Genomic DNA, 19,820 nt, shown 5'->3' on the forward strand with positions numbered 1-19,820 from the left:
ATAGGACCCAGCAGCCTGCCAGTGACTCAATCACAGGCTAAAGTTTGAGAACTGCTGAGATGTAAATGATGTGGTCCGAGTAAAGACACAGCATCACAAAGGTTAAAGACTCGCTCTACAGACAAAGGCAGTAAGGAGAGCAAGACTTACGATGTTGAAGAAAATAAGGGTAAAGTGAATTGTAACTTTTGTTTTTTTTTTTTATACAAGTAGTCCAACTATTATCCAGATTTAGATCAGCCACCTCTGCAGCGCACTACAATTCTTTCTGGACACAGACGCAATTTATTCACTAACACCATCCCTTATCTTCCAACACTAGCTTGAAAAGGATACTCATTAAAAAAAAAATCTTTTGGTGTAACTTCCAAACATATCCACATTTCAGTAAACGTATAGTTTGAGGATTCAGATGAACTGCCGGGTAAATGGTGCAAATACAGACGATGGGTACCTTTTTTTCCCTTTTCAGGTTCCCATGATTCACTGTGCGCATGTGTGTGCACGAATATGTGAGTGTGAAGAAGCCAAAGAATAGATATTCTAGAATGTCACCTACTTAATAAATATCTATCTATATTCCACAACTTACCACATTGTGCTTCTTCCATTTTTGGTTGAAAAAGACTGATAACATGTTATAAAGTGGAAAATCCTTCCATTGTGATGGCCAGATGTTTTTCTTGTCTCAGTACTTTCAACCACCTAGTCAAGAATAGCATTTGACAATTCATCAACACAGTATGCAATTCAAATTCTAAAATATGAAATGAGAACATTTCACTGGAACAACAATAAATTAATAAGAATTGATAAAAAACGCAACTTTTTTCACTTTTTTCCTAGAAGTGATTTTGGTTCAGATAAGGGACAGCAGTTCCCAAGAGTGGATTGTGGCACAAAAGGTAAAATTTCAGAAGTGGGTAGACATCTGATAATGTCATAAAATTCAAAGAAAACTAGAGTTCACTGAAAAGCATCTCTCCCACTGCATGCCTTGGTATCTAAAGACTAATAGGAATCTTCCAAATGTTCAGTGTTTATGATTTTTCTATTAAAATGCAAGCGTGTCTTGGGACTGCATGTCCAGTATCAGCTAATATCATAACAGTATTTGCTAAGTAAAAGTCTCGTACTAATGGGCCAAAGAGAATGCTCTGGGGGAGGGTAGTTGAGTGGGCAACAGGGGCATGAATTGCTATGGAGAAAATGTAGGACCCTCAGAAACAGATCATCTATTTCATAATTTCTTGGAGAAACTCACAATATCATACTACACTAACATTTTTTTGGCACTTATGTATGGAATGCTGTATTGCCCCAAACTGAAAAGGGTGGTTTATACATACAGTGCTTGTACAATTTTTCCTTGCTTTTCAGAGTGTAAAACATTCTGAAGGTCATCCTTTCCTCCCAGTATGATTATTTTTTATTTCACAAAAATCAGTTAATTTGGAGGAGAGCGAAGCTGTATGTCAATGAACTGGTTGCGATCTCATCAGGCAATCAGACGTGAGATCAACACAGCTGTTGGAACAGAAACAGCCAGGAAGATTCTGGTTAGAAGTCTGTCAGGAGCACAGAGGCCAAAAGCATTGTTGTCATGTGGGGTGACACCAGCAAAGATTTATTAATAGATTCCTCCAAGAGATATTTAAAATCAGTACCATGTTTTCAAAGATTATGAAACAGTGTAACAGTAATACAGGTAGGGTTTTGGTTCTTCTTAAATGTCTTTCTTCAAAAGCAAATACAACTTTCTTTTAAAATTGGGCATATAAAATCTAATTTTGTTACTCTGAAGCAACATATACCATATTACATATTCAGATTTTGTGTATAATATATTTATTTGCATACAGAAATATGTATTTCTATTATACATTTTATTACTTTATTTATAGAATATGTATATTAAGCATACAGCATATTCCAGGAAGATACATTAAATATGCACACAGTTCATGCTGTAGCGTGCACCCTTTTAAGAGAAGCATATTTAAAGAGGCATGGTATTGTATATACATGCTGAAAATACACTTTGCACAATTCATCCAGCTTTGGGTGCTTCCCTAATCTATTTGCAACACCAGTGATGTGGCTGTTGAAAGGGATGCTATCAAACTGGGGAAAAGGCAACTACCAGTGAACTAAGTGGGAGAAAACAAAAGTAGATTGCATCTCTAAGTATATGTTGCCGTCATTTTGAACTCCTATATCCCCCGATGTCAGACCTTCAGGATCAAAACAATAGTGAATGGACAAAGAGCAGGAGTATGTGGGACTTCCAGCTTCGACATTCAAACCAGAAAGTTTATCCTATATGAATTACTCTATAGATGACTCTGTCCTACCATTTGGGAGCTGGTGTTAAATTAATGGTGGGGCAATCATTTCCTTTTTTAAGAAATGAACTGCCTTTTTCACATTCTTAAACTCCTCTTCTTATAAGACCATTCTGGGATATTTACATTATTGCTATGAGGAAAGAAGAAATTCTGGACAGATATTCACCTTTCCGGTGAAAATAAAAGGAGATGAATCATATTGTTTCTGAAAGAGGCTCTTAATGTTTTTGACAGGAAAAATAGCAGCTCCAATAGAATGTGACCATATCAACTGCAACCATTTTAATGGCCAACTACTGCAACTTCAATTGACTGGACTCTGTGGCAGTCATAATTGGACATTAAGATGCTGGAAACAATGTGCTATGGGCCCGGTCTGGTGATTTTGGACATGTAGACGTGTCCTCTGTTCCTTATCTGTGAATTACAAATACACCAGACTCTATGGATGACAGTTTGTCTGATACATGACTGGTGAGCATTACCTTCTTCAAACAGGTGAACAATTTGCATTGATATTCTAATACTGATACAGGGTTATTTTCCCACTTACATAAAGCAAGCTCTAGAATCACTTTGGCACTGCTGACATTCTGACCCAAATAATTCTTAGCTGTGGGGTCTACCCTGGGCATTGTTAGCTGTTTAGCAGCAACCTCGGCCCCTAGTCACTAGATGGCAATAGCCCTCCCTCGAATTGAGACAACCAAAAGTGTGTCCATATATTGTTAAATGTCCCCCGGGAGGCAAAAATCGTCCCTGGTTGAGAGCCACTGACATAGACAAATCCGGCAATAGTTAGTTAATACAAGCCTTTGCATACAGTTTCAATATCTTTCTAATCATTTACTATTTTCAGTGTTCTATTTTTCTGATTCCGGTTAACAAAGCTTCCATGTTGTGTCAGTCTATGGTCAATTCCTTTCTTTAATTTTAATGGCTTCTCTTTCAATAAGGTTATGGTGCATATGGTGAGGATCAAGAATAGAAGGAAGGAAGGAAAAGATGTAACGGCAATGGAGAGAAAGAGGCAGTTTGATTCACGGTCAGTTGGATTGTTAGAGCAGACAGAAAAAGACCTGAATCCAGAATCCCGAATTCTTGACTACAAAGAGTTCATCCCAGCTAGAGCTGAATCTACACCCTAATAGTACAAGAAGTTAATAAGCAGAATATTTAGCCAGTCAATTGTTTCGTTTATAGGAAACCAAATAGCCCATTGGCTTGATATCCCTTTTACTCAACTGATATGTTGACTTGAATAAAACAAAAATAAATATGGATTTAAAATGCAAAAGTTTACATTAAGGTAATTGTAGAGTAAAGGTAGAATAAACAAATCTGTATGGACTGATGCTATATGCTTATAGATAGAAGATTTGGTTAGGGGAGCGACTGAAGTTATCGAAACATAAAGGTATTTTTATAAAGGATAAGTTACATACAAATATTGTTGGCAATTTGCTTCTTAGCAATTGTCCTTTTTTGTTGTTATATACCTTGTGCTTTATTTATTAGCTCTCAGAATTGTTGAGATGCCATCAGTGAGGCAAGTCGCACAAAATAGCTCTAAAGTGCTAAGTCTCAATATTGACAAATTCATTGTGCAAAGCACATGGATATTCCTGGTCAAAATCCCATAAAGCCCGTTATCTACAGTGCAAAACATGAAGGTTGAAGAGGGTTTTATAAATCTGATTTCTATTGATTGGGCCATCTTTAGAAAATCTGATTGGAAGACTACAGCAAATACGGTAATGAAAAAAAGTTGAGGGATAAAAATAACTAAATGGGAATCAATATAATTGCATATTTATTTGAGGTACAATTAAAAAGTCTCTACATAGACAAGATTCTATACGAAGCCACTATTGGGTAATGGTTCCTGATACAACTTTTCTATGACTTATAATTAAAGAAATAATGAGAAGTGGCACAGGGAACACCACTATATTCTTTCAGATTCTGCTGAGTTCAACTGGCCTGTTTAGTTATCCATTACATTTCTGTCCTAAAGATTACTATACCTCTACTGATGGAACTTTAAAGTTAAAAAATTTTAGGGAGGATTGACGATTTGGGGAATATGAAACATGTGGTTTCAGTAAATGTTTTTGAAATTTTTTTTCCCTCCATAGGTCATAGAATGGTTATAAACCTTACTTGACTATGAATTGAACATCATCCTCTAGCCAGCACTGAAGAGAAGGTCTTATTCTCTTGGGACTGACCCAGACGTCACTGGTGCCCCGTCAGTATGTTAATCCTATTTAAGATTCCAGATGAATAAAGCAGCATCTTCTCCCTGCTGACAAAGGCCAGGAGTTCATGTTTTACAAGTTAGCATTTCATACATGGGTCAGGCAGATTCAGGTTGAAACAGGATGCCCTTTCAACCTTCTGTTTTCTTACCTCAAAATTCACCTGGTCTCAGTAAACTTTCTCCAACTAGAATGACTATTATTTAATTTGATGAAAACTTAATTTAAAAAATGACTTTGGTTTCTCATATGTTTATAAATTAGGTAGCTATTCCATTAAAATAAGAGGCTAGTTTAGTAGAAAACAAGATTGGCTAAAATATTTCACATGAAGGATTATAAGTGAACTAAATCCTTATAGGATTTTACACCCCTAAAGAACGCAAAGGACGTGGTGGGCAGGGGGGAAATGCCCCTTTCATGGTGTCTCTGGTTGTTTTTAGTGAAAGCCCTGCAGCTTTCGCCTTTGCACAGTGTAAAACGGGGAAGTACAGAAACCAATGTCATAACGAGAAAAATAATGATGTGACCTAGTTTTTTTTTTTGTTTGTTTTTGTTTGTTTGCTCTATTTTGATGGTGGGAAAAGGGAAAGGTAGAAACGATAAGCATTTATTATGTTGCGATTCTCCACACAAAACCATAACAAAAGAATAATATATGCTTAACACTTTGGAGGTCATTTCTACATCCTTTTTTTGATCTTCTTTCTTCACTTCCCCGTTGTATAATGGCTTTCTTTATGTTTAAGTCTCCAGGTTAGTTTGTAACTGTGGCATTTCATCCTCATATGGACACATGGGAACAAAAAAATTTTTTAAAAGGAGCGAGGTTATTATTCTTTTTGTGCAGAGATAAAATTATAGATTCAGAAGCCCTTCTTCAAGAGAGTACAGGAAAACGTAGATCATTCCTTAAATCCACAATTCCAACATATCTCTTTTATGGTCTCATTGCTCCTAAACTGACAGAGTTAATAAGATGCAAGTTTCTCAAACTGGAGCGTAGGCACGGTAAGAGTGTCACTGCTGGGCTCCTTAATTGCACATTCCATAATAAGACTATAAAGTGCAATGGCAGAGACTTTAAAACTAGGAGTTTTTTTTAACCTTCTTCTTCTCCCCAAGCTCCCTTTGGCCACCTTCCTTCTTTACCAAGATGTTTTACCTTGTAGCGCCTATGTTCTTATAATGACACATGAGAAGGTGCTTAAAGGTCTTCTTGAAGGTGGCATTACAAAGTGCATAGCAGGCAGGGTTGATAGTGCTGTTGATGTAACAGAGCCAGTAACCAATTGTCCACACTGTGTTGGGGATGCAGGGTGCACAGAAGGTGTTAATGAGCACCATGACATTGTATGGGGCCCACGTGATGATGAAAGCCAACAGAATAGCCAAGATCGTCCTGGTCACTTTCTTTTCCCGAGAGGGAGGAGGCTTCTTTTTTGCAGGCTGCTTGGTCATCTTCACAATCTTGCGAGCAACAATGTTCTGTTTTTCTTCTCCATTCTGACCTGAAGAACCAACTAGCTCCACGGTGGTATTAGTGGGGGTACATGAGTCACCTTTTTGGGTCTTAGTGACAATTTTGATGCATGTTTGCTTTGAGTTCTCATCTTTGGAATGGCCCAGGGAAGTGGAAACTGTGTTTTCATCCTGGGTTATTTCATCATCTCTCATATTAGAGGCGACAGCACTGACTGAAGTAGAATCATTGGAGCTCTCCTTCTCCTCTCCCTGGACACAGTTTTCAGTCACAGCATCTCTGGGAGCTTTGCCATTCTGGATTTTGTTGTGCTCCAGGCCATCATCACTGCCAGGCACATTGTTGTTGTTTGGCTTCACTATCTTTCCTTGTACCAGACTTGGAGAAACTGGATCTTGGTTGGCCACAGGCTCCTTCTTGTCCTTCTTTATCCTGCTCTTACTGGCTCGGGATATGTGCCAGTATAACACAGTCATGATGATCACAGGCAAGTAGAAGGCTGCAATGGCAGTGCCAAAGGTGACAGCAGCGTTGGAAAAAAACTGAATGTAGCATTCCCCATCCTCCACAGTTCTCACCCCTACAATGAACTGCCAGAAGAGAATGGCTGGGGCCCAGAGGATGAAGGACAGGACCCACGCAGCTGCAATCATCATACCTGCCATTTTTGTGGTCCGCTTGACGGGGTAGGTGAGCGGTTTCGTGACACAGAAGTACCTGTCAAAGCTGATGATGAGCAGATTCATTACTGAGGCATTGCTGACCACATAGTCCAGGGCTAGCCAAAGGTCACACACCACAGGTCCCAAAGGCCAGTAGCCAATCACAGTGTAAAGGGTGTACAAGTTCATGGAGAAAACACCAATGATGAGGTCAGCACAGGCCAAGCTGAACAAAAAGTAATTGTTGACAGTCTGGAGGTGGCGGTTGACTTTAATAGAGACCATGACCAGAATGTTCCCAATAATGGTCACCAAACTGAGGGATCCAGCCACAAGGACAATAAAAACCACTTCGAATGTCTTATAAGGACTGGTCAGAGCCAGGCCATTGTTAGAGGAGTTTGTTGAGTTATTCATTTTGTGTTCTCTAATCAGTAGCCAAGTAGCCAAATACACATTTAAAACCTGCAGGGAAATAGAATAAAATGAACAAATACATAATATAAACATTGCTTTAAAATATATCAAATTTCTTTCTTTTGAACCACATTTTTTCTCCAAAATCTTCCTTCTTTCCCTTACATGTTTATTGTGTCTACCTGCCCAAATTCCCCATATAAAAGGCAAAGACTTTAAATGGAAGATTCAAAAGATCCTTCCAGGCTGGGAATGTATTTGAAGTCTGGTGACATTTTGAATGTGTCCATATCTAGAACTGAATATCTATCTATCGATCTATCTATCATCAATCAATTTAACTGGGCATAATATTAATGAATTGAACTAAATAAACCAAAATTATATACAAACTTTCCAAAGCATCATGGGGTTTCTGGTAAAGACATAAAAATTAATAAACCAATAGGAGAACAAAATTATGGGAGAAAGCATAAAAAGTGTGTGACTTTTATAGTCAATAGAATCTTTCTGCCTGGTTGCTTTAGTCTTTTTCATAATAATACTGATATTTATAATAATAAAGGCAAGATAATAATAATGATACTTTATTAGCCAATACATTCCCCTCAATGAGTTATTTTTTCTGATCTCCATTTTACACTTGCAGTTAGTGTCAAATAATTAGCACATTCCATGTAGTTAGAAATATTCCATAGCCTGGAAAAGAAGTTATTTACTAAATGCATATTGACATGATTACATCAATTTTATGAAAATTTTTTTCAAATCACTACCAAATCTATTATCTTACTTATCTTCCTGCCAAATCTTTGGTACAGTCAGGCTAGAATTTATATTTGTTTGGCAGAATGAGAATCTGAAGCCCAGAAAGATTAAGTAATTTATATAAGGTCATATATCAAGTCAATGGTAGAGACTAGAGACTGTTCAATCATTCACTCATTCATTTTGTCCTCACAAACTTATTAAGTAACTCTGAATTAGGCATTGTGATCTACTCTGGGTATTCCGTGATGATTAAGACAAGGTTCCTGCCTGTGAGAGGCATGTGCTCTGGTGGCAGCAATTGAGTGGTAAGGAAGTAACTATTAAACCCCATTTACTTTCTGCTGCTCAACCAAGTTGTGTTTAAGTAAACACATGCTAAACATTTTTCAGATAATATCGCCAAAGCCTGGTGACAACTGAGTGATCTTTCATAAGGGACATAGGAAAGAAAGTTGAGAATTCATCCAATAAGCTATGACACATTTCTGGGAGCACGACTTCTGAAGGAAAAAGTAGCCCAAGTTGACAAAAAATGAATGACGGCTGTCTGTATCAGAAAGCAAGCATCATTGAGAAGTTATTTGTTGGCATTTTGAAATTCAGTAATCTCTGTTCATTCAGGTCCCACTAATTACAAAGAAATACATATGGGCCAGGAGTCTTCCCTTGAAATGCACATGGAAGATGATTTGCTCAGTGCCTTTACAGTACAAATAGCATTTAAACCAAATGGGTTATTTTGCTTAGAAAGCAAGTTATCTTAAAGCATTTTTAAAAAGCAGTAACTTAGGAGGAATTTGGCCTTAATAAATAAGACCCAAAAATCATAAGCCGTAAGAAAAATATATGTAAGCACTATGGTAATTATTTGAGATTTTTGCAGAAAAAAAGTAAAAATAAAAATTGGGAAACAATATTTGTAAAGCACACAATAAAAAGTTAGCTAATGTCTTTAATATAAAAAACTTTGAAAAGAAACGAGGAAAGATTAAAAGACTAACAGTCTAGAACATTGACATACTAGTCAGAGCAAAAGCAAATTAAATGTTAACTTTTAACATATGAAAAGATATGCAACCTCACAATTTAAAAATGCAAACATGTTGTCATTAGTTGGGATACAAGAAGTAGTTTAGTCATTCCAAGACCTACTATCTTAGTCCTAAGTCATCATCCTAAGGCACCTTGAGACAAGTCACCCAAAGATGAATATAATCTAGACTGAGAAAAAAATAAATGCAGACACAAACAATGGAAATCATTTCTCCATCCACAGTTGTTAAAATTATTGGACATTATTAGTTGGACTTTCAAGTTTCCTTGGAGGGCAACTTATCTACATCTATAAATATATATATACATTTATAAAAATTTTCAATGAAGAAACACTTGTCTCAGGAATACTATGGGGTAGGAATTTAGATTTCAGCTATCTTTATAAAAATGTATAAAGAGGTCTACTAAAGGATGTTCATTCAAAATATTATAGCTAAATAAAACCACCTGGAAATCTTAAAGCAATTCATTGACAGAGGTCTTGTCATAAATTTCTTAAGGAAGATATAAGGAAATTGAATTTGGTCTGGAGTCATGGAGAAAGTCATGGAGAAACTTTGAAGAGTTCAATAAAGAAAGGAATTTTGATAGAATGGAATTTACCATATTTTCTTCAAAGTTCTCCATATTCTATTTTACCCATCTTTGTGAATCATATTACCATCAAGTTAAAATTGTGAGCCATCTCCTGGCCTCCTGCCTCTCCCACACTTCCTGCAGCCAATGCCTAACATGACCTGTCAACTCTACCTCTTAAATATCTTTTGAATTTACATCTTGCTCCTATTTGTCACTCCCATTTCCTTATGTTACCTACCTACTTGTATCCTTGACATAAAATTTATAATCTTGCCCCCTTGCATCTTTCCAGAAGTATCTCAGAATTTCCCTAAGTATTCAACATTCAAGGCAATTACATGCTGTTCTCCAAACACAACACTGTATGTTACGACTTCTTGCCCTTTTTCATCTATCCTTGTCTCCCACCTTAAAAGCACCTCCTTCACATCCCCTCATCCTTACATCCTCACATTTCTCAACTGCCTGCCTCCTGTTCAGCTTTCAGGCATCATCAGCTTTATGAAACCCTTTTGATAGCTCTTGGCCTAGCTGCTTTGTTGTTGTTGTTCCATCTTTGCTTCCATTCCTGCTTCCACGCCTCATATTTTATTCTCTTCTGTTCTTATTTGCTTGTTTGTTTAGGTTAGAGTTATTTGAATGTCAAATGGAAAGTCGAGTTAGTCATATTCCTCAGAATATGATTCTATACCCAACACCCTTATCAGTCTCTGCAATGTCCTTCTCTTATTTTTATATTACCAATATTTTCCTTCTCTTCATTTCTAACTCTCACACTCCATCACCCCTTCTCTCCTTAAAACTTGTTCAAATTGCTTATACTTATTCTTTGGCTAGATGTGTAACTCTGGAAAAGATACATTTTTTTTTCTTATGATCTTAATTTACTAAATGATACTGTTAGATCTCTACTGATAGATATTGTTCTTCTGTTTCCTTTTATTTTTCACTCAATATCATGTTTTTATATTGCTGCAGCTATTTAAAATGTACTGCTTCTGATTCCATAGTGAGCAAATCATAACACCCTTTCTTACACATTTCTCTAGTGATGAGCACACAAGTTGCCTCAAGCTGCTTGAAATGGTGCTCAAATTAAAATTTTCCTTTTGTGTCATGGACTTGAGTTACACATTTCCCTACCACATAAGCCCAAGAGTGAGATCACTGGATCAAGGCATCATTGTAAGCCACCTCTGACTGCTGCCTTATTTTCTTGGATAGCTGTAGCAGACCCTGCTCTGATCAGGGAAGTCCTGTTTCTTAATAGGCTTTAGACAATTGTTATTATTCAACTTCCCACATTTACCAGTTCTAGAGAGACAACATGCATCTTTTTGTTTTAATTTGTGTTTCTCTGATTACTGGAGAGTCTGAGCACTTATTTTCATATAGTTAGTAGCCTTTCAGGTTTCCATTTTTTGTGGATCTGCTGTTCAGACCTTTGACCCATAGGACACTGATTGATACACTAAGTTTCTTCCTTCTTCACTAGCAAAACAGTGAATTTTGACTTAGTCTTTGTAGTTCTACCAGCCAGCCTAGTGTCTCAAATATAATTGGTGCCCAAAAGATGTTTGTTGAATCAACAAAGGATGAACAATTAATATTATTAATTCAAACTCTATTTACCTAATCAGTGGAATTGTTTCAATAGTACTGCTTTGGGCCATTATTCATACAATTGTTTATTCATGTAATTTATTTGAACAAAATAATTTCACTAACCCAATCATTATTCTAATGATTCCTTATCAGCTAATGTAGCAATAAGATCAGAATTCTGACTTCCTTGTAAGTTTGCCTTTGTCTATTCATTAGATAAATTCATGGGTATTTTTGGAACTGAGATATATATATTAGTTTCAAAAATGTTCATTTTAATAAATTTGATTGAAAAATACAAAACATTTATTTTCCTAATGTTCTTTTCAACATTTTTATCTTCATGTTCATTTTACTAAAATATAGGGCTACACTTAGTTCAAAAAATATTTTTGGTGACTTCCTCTGGAGAATAATATACAAATATAGCCTTTAAGTTAAAAAATAAACTAGCTTGATCTCTTATTTTATAGATTAAGACACTGTAACAGTTAGTAAGGGATTTTTGTCCATGGTCATCTGGTTCTTGCCATAACTTGTGCTAATAACGAGAACTATTATTATTCTAAAACTTTCTAACATAAAGCTGCATGATTCTCATGCTGCCTTTTTCATATTATTTATTTGGTAGTTTGTTCTCTCCCTTCCTCCTCTTCCTTCTTTACCATGAGCATGCTCTACATTTTTAACCTAAAAAAAAAAAAAAACTAAAAAATCCCCATAATCTTAGGACTCTAAACATACGTTATCTCATTTAATATTAACAATTCTATAAAATATACAGAACAGGTCCTATCATTTCTGTTATCTGAAGACGTAAGCCGAGGATATAAGAAGAGATTAAGCAGACGGTCATTGGTATCAAGGCCAGTAAGTAAATGTCTGCAACTCAAACTAATGTCTTCAGTTAGATACTCTTTCTGTTTCTCTTCCCATTACCTGTACTTTATCCAACAGAGGTTGTCAGCTAAGACAGATTCCATTTTGGGGGTCCTGGAATGCTTACCCAGGACACTATAAATTTATATAGTGTTAACATACTTAGCTGCTATCATATCCTCTAAACCTTCAGAGTTATAATATTTGCTTGTTTATACTAATGCTATATGTAAAAATGGAAAACATTTCACTTAGAAGCGAGCACAAGTATTTGAAGGATGGCATTCCTTTCGCCCCATGAGAGGCATAAGCTAAGTAAGGACTGTTTCTCTTCTATGAAAACAGCTTTCTTCCATCAACCTCTAGCCACCTCTGCTGCTTACATTTCTGTAAAAGTTTTTACCTCTGATACAGCATCACAGGATTTTATTAAAGCAATAATTGTGACATCATTGATGAAACAGCATAATCACAACAGACTAAACAATGACCTTTAAAGGACTCAACATCTTAATATGGCAAGTGTATAATAATCCATTTGGTACAATGTTAGTTTATGACTAAGTCCTGAAAGTACTAGGGAAACTTATGAGAAAAAAACTGTCCTTAGCTTCTTCACTACTTGAGTGTCTATATATAGCAGTGAGGAATGTATTGTGGTTTATTATTATCCTGGCAAAGTTGTGGGTGCTAATCTCTGCTTTTAATTATTAACTGTATGGGTCTGGTCATGTTGCTTACCTTCCATAAACCTTACTTTTCTTTTTTTCTCAAACAGGAGTAGTAGCAACCCTATTTTTCTTCTAGCATTGTGGTAAGAATAAAAGTGAGATAGTGTCTCTGAACCATGTTAATAAATGGTTAAGCATTAATTAGATACTATTAATATTTATAATTATTAAATGGATATAAATTGATCACATTTCTTAATAGTTAACAGGAAATTGTGGGTGTGTACATGAAACAAATTACGAGTGAGGAAATGTGGAGTGTGGTGGTACTGATAATACTAAACTATCATTATCAATGATATTAAGTTATTAATAATATCAAATTATCAATGATAATAATAATATTAATAATAATTAAGATGTATTGAGCATGATTACTCTTCAGAGCAACTCCTGAAGTGATTATTACTATTATTATATGCCGTTTTATAAATATGGAACTAAAGGTCAAATAATCAAGGTATTTGAGATTCAAACCCAGAGTACCTGATTCTGGACTCCGTGACAAGTATTCAATGTTTGTCTGAGGAACAGTCTTACCTAGCAGCCAGTGTGAGCCCCTCAAATTTATTCCTTTGATCTACGTGACTAACCCAAGTTGGGTCCTTGAATTAGACAACAGAAAATCACTGTATCCAGGCCAGTATTGTGATTTTGGACAAGAAATATTTACAGTAAGATAAAGAGTTAATAAGTGAAGTTTTGCACATGAAAATATGGGACATTTAAAATTTAAAACATTTTTATAAAAGCAATCATCATAAAAACATATCACCATGTAAACTGATCTATAACTTTCCACAAAAGTTTTCATGTCACTTACACAGAAGTTCTAACATTGGCAGTAACTGATCTTTTTGAAGTGTTACAGACAAAATGCTAATTTTAATGATTAAAAACTTTTTTCTGATATATATTTGGATACAAAGTGAAAACTTAATAAAAATAAATGAGATTTTATCCACACACTGCCCAAGTCAGGCAAGATGTGTGATATATAATGATTACTTTCATAGGTGCATCTGTAACATAATAAGCTAATAATAAATTTATCAATATGTGAGTAATCTAAGTGCTGGAATTTTCTGCACATTATTTAATTCTCACAATGCTCTGAAGACAATAATCATTTTTCCAGCTTTACCTATGATAATGATCAGAGAACTGGCAAGTACAAGGGCTGTGGTCCAAATTTAGGTATCTGACTCCTATGGTCACATTCTTTCTACTATGCCACATCATGAAACAAAACATGACTTATTAAAAAAACTTTCTAGCAGAATTTAAAAAGTCAGAAAAAAGGGAACCTATGATTGACAACAAGTGGAATCCAGGGAAAGAAGATATTTGATTGCACGGAGAAAAAAATGTGACAATGAATATATGTATGTTCATGTATAACTGAAAAACTGTGCTCTACACTAGAATTTGATACAACATTGTAAAATGATTATAAATCAAAAAAAATGTTAGAAAAAATGAAGATATGTGATTGCATAAAATATTTACAACAAGAAATCAAGAGGAATTCACATAAACTTAAAATTTACGATCGCTTATATTTATTTAACTTTCGTTTTTAAAATTTAATCTTAGTGTATATACTATTTATAGGTTTATAATTTCTACAGCTATTTAAATACATTACCACAAATGGCAAAGTTTTCTGGGTTTTCTTTGTCCCTCTCTTTCAGACATGATCTCTAAGAAGCAGTCTAATCACTGAGCAAACACTAGGGATAAAATCATCAGCCTCACTAGTGTTGCCTGAAATTCCCTCAATGGATAGAGTGATAAGGTCCATTTTGGCCTTTTAAATTGTATACATAAGGGCTAAACACCGCAGTCTGTCCTGAGATAATTAAAAGTATATTTCAACAATGTTATGCCTAGATATCTAGCTTTCAGTACAAAATAACTACTATTATAAAAAACATGAAGAATATAAGGATGATACAATAAAACGTCAGACCATCATTAGAAACAAGACTATACTAGGAACAAAGAACTAGTAGATGACAATCTAGGAGACTCACCCATTATCTCTTCTCTGCCTCAAGGATGAAATAATCAATTTACACCATTGTCATCAATTGGAAAGCGAATGAAGCTGATTTATTTTAAATTTTATATTATATATTTCTAAATGAATATAATATATTATATGATAATCTGATGAATGAGATTCTAACTAAAATGTCCCTGACATGGGAGAGATGACCACTGAGGTATATAGTCTCTACTCTGTTTTAGATTTTCTAAATATTTAATTAATCCCACTCATTTACAAATGGCATGGTATAGGTGTTTAATCAGCTTTGAGATTATTCCTATATCAGTAATCAATCACTCCTGCCATCAATGATGCTGGGAAAAAAAAAGGAAGAAAGAAAAGAGAATTGGGAAGAGACTTTTTAAGTCTTGGGAAATAAAGTCCTCTTTCTCTAAACAAATATTTCAATGTACAGAGTGTTGGTATTGATGCAGTAGATGATACAGATTTCTTATACTGTGCTAACCCTTACAAATCTTACATATCTTTCAATTTTGCTTAAAGGTAAAGAGTTCTGTCCTGGGGCTCAGAGATGGTGCAGCTCTGATTTCTCAAGATACTGACTTTCCACACTTTGGCACTTTTTCAGCATCTGGCAGAAATGAAATAAATTTCCACTTCTTTTTCTTTAATCAGGTTGTCTTTCTATCCAGGTGACACATTTTAAGTCATTATTCTTGTGGAGAGCCTTTTCATGAGCTCCTGAATCACACTACATGAGCAGCTATGGTAGACATGGTGGCCACAGGGAGCAATGGCAGTCCTGCTAGGAAACTAGAGCTTTCTGTTTCTTTCTTCATTCAAAAACACCTTATTGAATTTCTGTTATGAACAGATCTTCGTATGCCTCCAAGGGCTGTGGAGAATGGAAGTAAGTAATGAGTGACCAAAAAATAGAACACATTCTTATCCACAAAGAGTTTATATTCTAGGGGACACACAAGTTGCTGATGAAATATCCAGGTACTTAAAACAACACTGGGTCAATACAATGACATGGACCACGGCTAAAAATCCATGTAGATATAGGTTGCTCATATTGAGATGAAAAAATATAGAAAACACAGAAAAAGACTTAGCCATCGACTCACCTACAATGAGATTTTAATTATATCTGAAAAGATGTGTTGAAAGTATTCTGGAAACAGTATGTAGTTTTTCTCATTTAGCAAATTGCAGCATAGTACTGCAGACTTTATTGTATATGCATTACATAAAATACTTGAAAAAAGAAAGCCTCACTTAAAACATTGCATTTATAGAGCCATACCCTTAAGGTTTGTGCACTTCACTGTATGTAAGTTGCACTTTTGTTAAAAAAAAAAAAAAGGAAAAAATATAAAAGAAAATGATAAATAACAGCGAAAGTAGCTGAAACAACAATTTGATCCCCACATTAGTACAAGAGAATTCATTAATTTTTCCAATGTGAAAACCTTAAAGAATTTCCAAGCCCTTAATACGATGTAAACATGCTTGCAGTTTTGTCTGCCTGTCAAACATAATACTATTCTTAGGGATGCTGGGACGAACTTTCACTCCATGTTTGTCAAGCTCTCTCTTCCCTTCTTCAAAACACATCCTAAACAGCACTTACTCTAGAAAAATGTCATGCTTAAGAGGGAAAGAGACCCGACAATGATTTAACTAGTACCCTTGTCCTCATGTCTATGTCTCTGTCTCCTTTTAGTTTTTTGCTTTTGCTTTTTTTATTTTTAAACACACTACACCTCCTGCCAAAGGGAAAAGTGGTCTGGACAATTATAAACAAAGCACAATCCAGAATAAAACCAGTCTTTTGACTTTTTAAAAAGAATTTCCATCTGAATAAGCACTGTGTCACCCTTCCTTTTCTGTACCAGGAATTTGACAGAATGGCAATATTGACGATCAACATGGTTTACTAAACGGGGCTGACAAAGCAGTGTGTTCTAGAGCGGACAGCAGCAAAAAGCGGAGAAAGCCCTCTGCCTAACGGTGGTTATGTCCTCACGAGGAAGAGGAGTGAAAGGAAATTGGAAGCAATCCTCAAAGAGCTACTGAAAGTTGGCATGTGATTAGGCAGCTGTATTTGAATTGATGCCTGTGTCTTTCTCACTGTCTTGAGAAGTTGGAAAATTTGTATAGTCGGCTTTTTGTATTTTGTTTTGTTTTTTTCCTAAAGTTGGCAGGCTGCTGGTTTAATAACTCTAAATTAGTTAATTCATCGCTTGAATGAAACATCTGAATCAGATTTGCGGAGGGATGGAGGCTTGTTATGACTCTGAGAGAAAATTCTAGAATGAACACTATTGTTCTAGAGAAGTTGAGCAATTCTAAACAATGCATCCCTCTGGAAATCCTTCTCAATGGTGCACGTGCCTTCTTTCGAAAGCTGAGACTGAGCTACAAGCACACGGCAACATGGAGCTTAGTAGTATCAAGGACAGCTTTGAAGAGATAAATGAAAATTAGTTCAGGCTAAAAAAAGTAAGTTAATAGTTTCCTTTGAAGAGTAGACTGGAATTGTTAGGAAAAAATGGGATCAGAAGTTGTAAAAAGATTAGGAGTACAGGAGGAAGTGAAATTTCTTCTGACTGTAAAGAAAATACAAACTTAGATGACACATTTGTAACAGATAAGTAGAGTAACAGCCACTCGGTTGTATTTAGGAATCTATTTTAAGCAAGCAAGTCTCTGCTTAAGGTTGAGAAAATGGCTATGGAGCAAAAAAAAGTTAATCAATGCATGTGTTGATCTTTTCATAAAATACACAAGTGAAAAAAGTAACAGTAAGTGGATTGTGTTTTATAGGAATAATTTTCTCGGTTATAACCTCTGAAAATACGTGTCAGCTTAACAGACACATCATTCTTCTGGTAGTTATTCCTAGAATAGGTATAGAGTCCAAATGCAGAAATTCACTTCCATGAGGTTGAATCTTGGGTCCTTTAACTTTTCAATGACAGAAATGACACAGATCTCATATACTTATGATTCATACCAGATTCAATGAAGCTGTAAAAATAAAGTAGTAACGAAGTGTAGGGAGTAATGGGCAGCGACTATTTTTATTGTTTCCAATCGAAAGACAAAATGATTGTTTCCTCAGAGTCTGATTGCAGCCTATTTCTAGAATGGAGCAAAATGACCACAGTGTTATCCCACTAAAATGTGAAAAATGAGAGCAAGGAGAAGATTAAAGTCTTTACTAAATGATCTAATGGCAATTGAGATGAGGAAACATAAAAAGCTACATCAACTCAGCAAAGATTTCTGTATCCAAAGCACTAATTTAGAGTTAAAATAAAGCAAGCTGGTTGAAGAGAATGAACTTTATGTGCTAAATCAGGACAGTCAACTCTCCTACCTGCTTGAAATAAAACCATTTTCTTGGTGATAACCACAGGGGACTCAGGACATAATTTAACAGATGTGATATATGTCTTATAGGTCATCACATGCCTCCCTAGCCCTCTCTTCCTCCAATTCCCCTCCCCTTTCCTCTCCCAACACCACCAGTTCAAACCCACCTAAATATTTAAACATCCCAACTCCTCCTCACCTACAGAGTCTCCTCCAAACACTATGAAAAATCAGATCTCTCATTCAGACTGAGCTAGACTTATAGGCCTTTAACTTTACCTTTCCCTAGGAGGCAGGTTCCATGTTGGCCAAGCCCAGTATGAAGGCTGTTTCAAAAATGACACTTCCTTGCTCAAACTGTACCATCTTGGCTAGTAATTATCCCCAACACAATTTATATGCCTTCATGCCCACCATGTCACCTACTAAAAAAGTAACTAAACATTGAGCAGTTCTCATTATAGAGGTATTTAAAGGCAATGTCCAGACCTAAATAATGCATGAGAAGGGAAAAGCTTCAAGTAGATAGACTGTAAATGGATTGAGACTTGTGCACAAATCTGCTGGACAGGACACTTTGTCTTTTAAGCACAGCTGTACCATCAGCAGAACAGTTTTAGTTTGTACTGTCTGCTGGGACAGGAATACACGTAGCTGGACCTCTAAGAGAACACATTAGAAGAGGATTCTGCAAGTAATTAACTAATCTCTGAAACAATATAAAATGAAAAGGAATGGGAAGCCAACAGAATTTGCCCTGGATTCCTTCACTTAACCACTGTGTGCAAGTGTGTGCCCGCTGCCCCTGCATTAGCCAAAGAAGAAGGGATAATGACTCCTTGCAGAAGAAAAGAAAGAATGTCTCTGCTTTTAAAAAGGTAGTAGTCTGCAGAAAATTTCTCATAAAGTATCACTTCCTCTTGAAGGAGAGGGCAGCAAAGACCCACCAGGCCTGGATATTCTTCCAAGAGATGTGCCAGCAGAAAGGCTGGCCTCCTGGCCAAAGGGCAGGTGGTCTAGCTTTTCTTTCTGTAACTTTGATACACAGATAACTACGATGAGTTTCTGGATGCAGGAGATAAAGCTCTGGAGTTAAACCTGAGACTGAAACCTATCTCTGCTTGTTTCCAACTGTTTGAACTTAAATCTGCTGACCCCCTTTCCATATCTAAAAGAATGGAAAATAAAATTTACCATTTAGGGTTGTTTTTAAAAAAAAATACACAAGGCTCCTGGCAGGTGCTTATAAAGTGATCACTATTATTAAGTTCATTGTCATTTAACAAGCATTTCTAACCAACAAGTAGAGCTTAAAAAAGAAAAAGAAACAAAGAAAGAAAAGGGAATGAAACGTGCATTCTGTACTTATCCCAAGAAAATAAGAAAGTTATTTGCAGCAATTTTTATATCGTATGAGTCTGTTCTATGCCACTTCTATTACTTGCTTCCATTCATCTTAAGGATTCAGGGAATTCCGTGATTATTCTATGGTATCCTGATTCTTACATGGAGACGGTAGGAATCTACAAACAGAACTTCAAGAAACTTGAATCTAAAAATGAATAACTTACTCTCTTCCTAACCAAAAGGTCCAAAGGCCTTGGACAAGTAAACTTCCATTTAAAATACC

At 35.8% G+C, this 19,820-nt stretch overlaps 1 protein-coding gene and 1 long non-coding RNA gene across 2 annotated transcripts in view; both read right to left on the minus strand.

The window, feature by feature from the left end:
- The window catches only part of LOC135321727 (uncharacterized), a 64,818-nt gene extending 63,264 nt beyond the window's left edge, over positions 1-1,554 (minus strand). The window contains exons 1-2 of the long non-coding RNA XR_010381761.1: positions 1,350-1,554; positions 593-705 (exon numbers count right to left, since the gene is read on the minus strand). This is a non-coding gene — a long non-coding RNA (uncharacterized LOC135321727). The remainder of the gene's footprint in view (positions 1-592; positions 706-1,349) is intronic.
- A 3,410-nt stretch (positions 1,555-4,964) lies between these two features.
- Positions 4,965-19,820, minus strand: part of CHRM2 (cholinergic receptor muscarinic 2) — a 128,787-nt gene continuing 113,931 nt past the window's right edge. The window contains exon 3 of the mRNA XM_031455443.2: positions 4,965-7,219. Within this exon, the coding sequence (XP_031311303.1) occupies positions 5,771-7,171 (1,401 nt within the window). The 5' untranslated portion in view covers positions 7,172-7,219 and the 3' untranslated portion in view covers positions 4,965-5,770. The remainder of the gene's footprint in view (positions 7,220-19,820) is intronic.

Source organism: Camelus dromedarius, chromosome 7, assembly GCF_036321535.1.
Source record: "Camelus dromedarius isolate mCamDro1 chromosome 7, mCamDro1.pat, whole genome shotgun sequence".
In the NCBI taxonomy this organism is placed as follows: Eukaryota; Metazoa; Chordata; class Mammalia; order Artiodactyla; family Camelidae; genus Camelus; species Camelus dromedarius.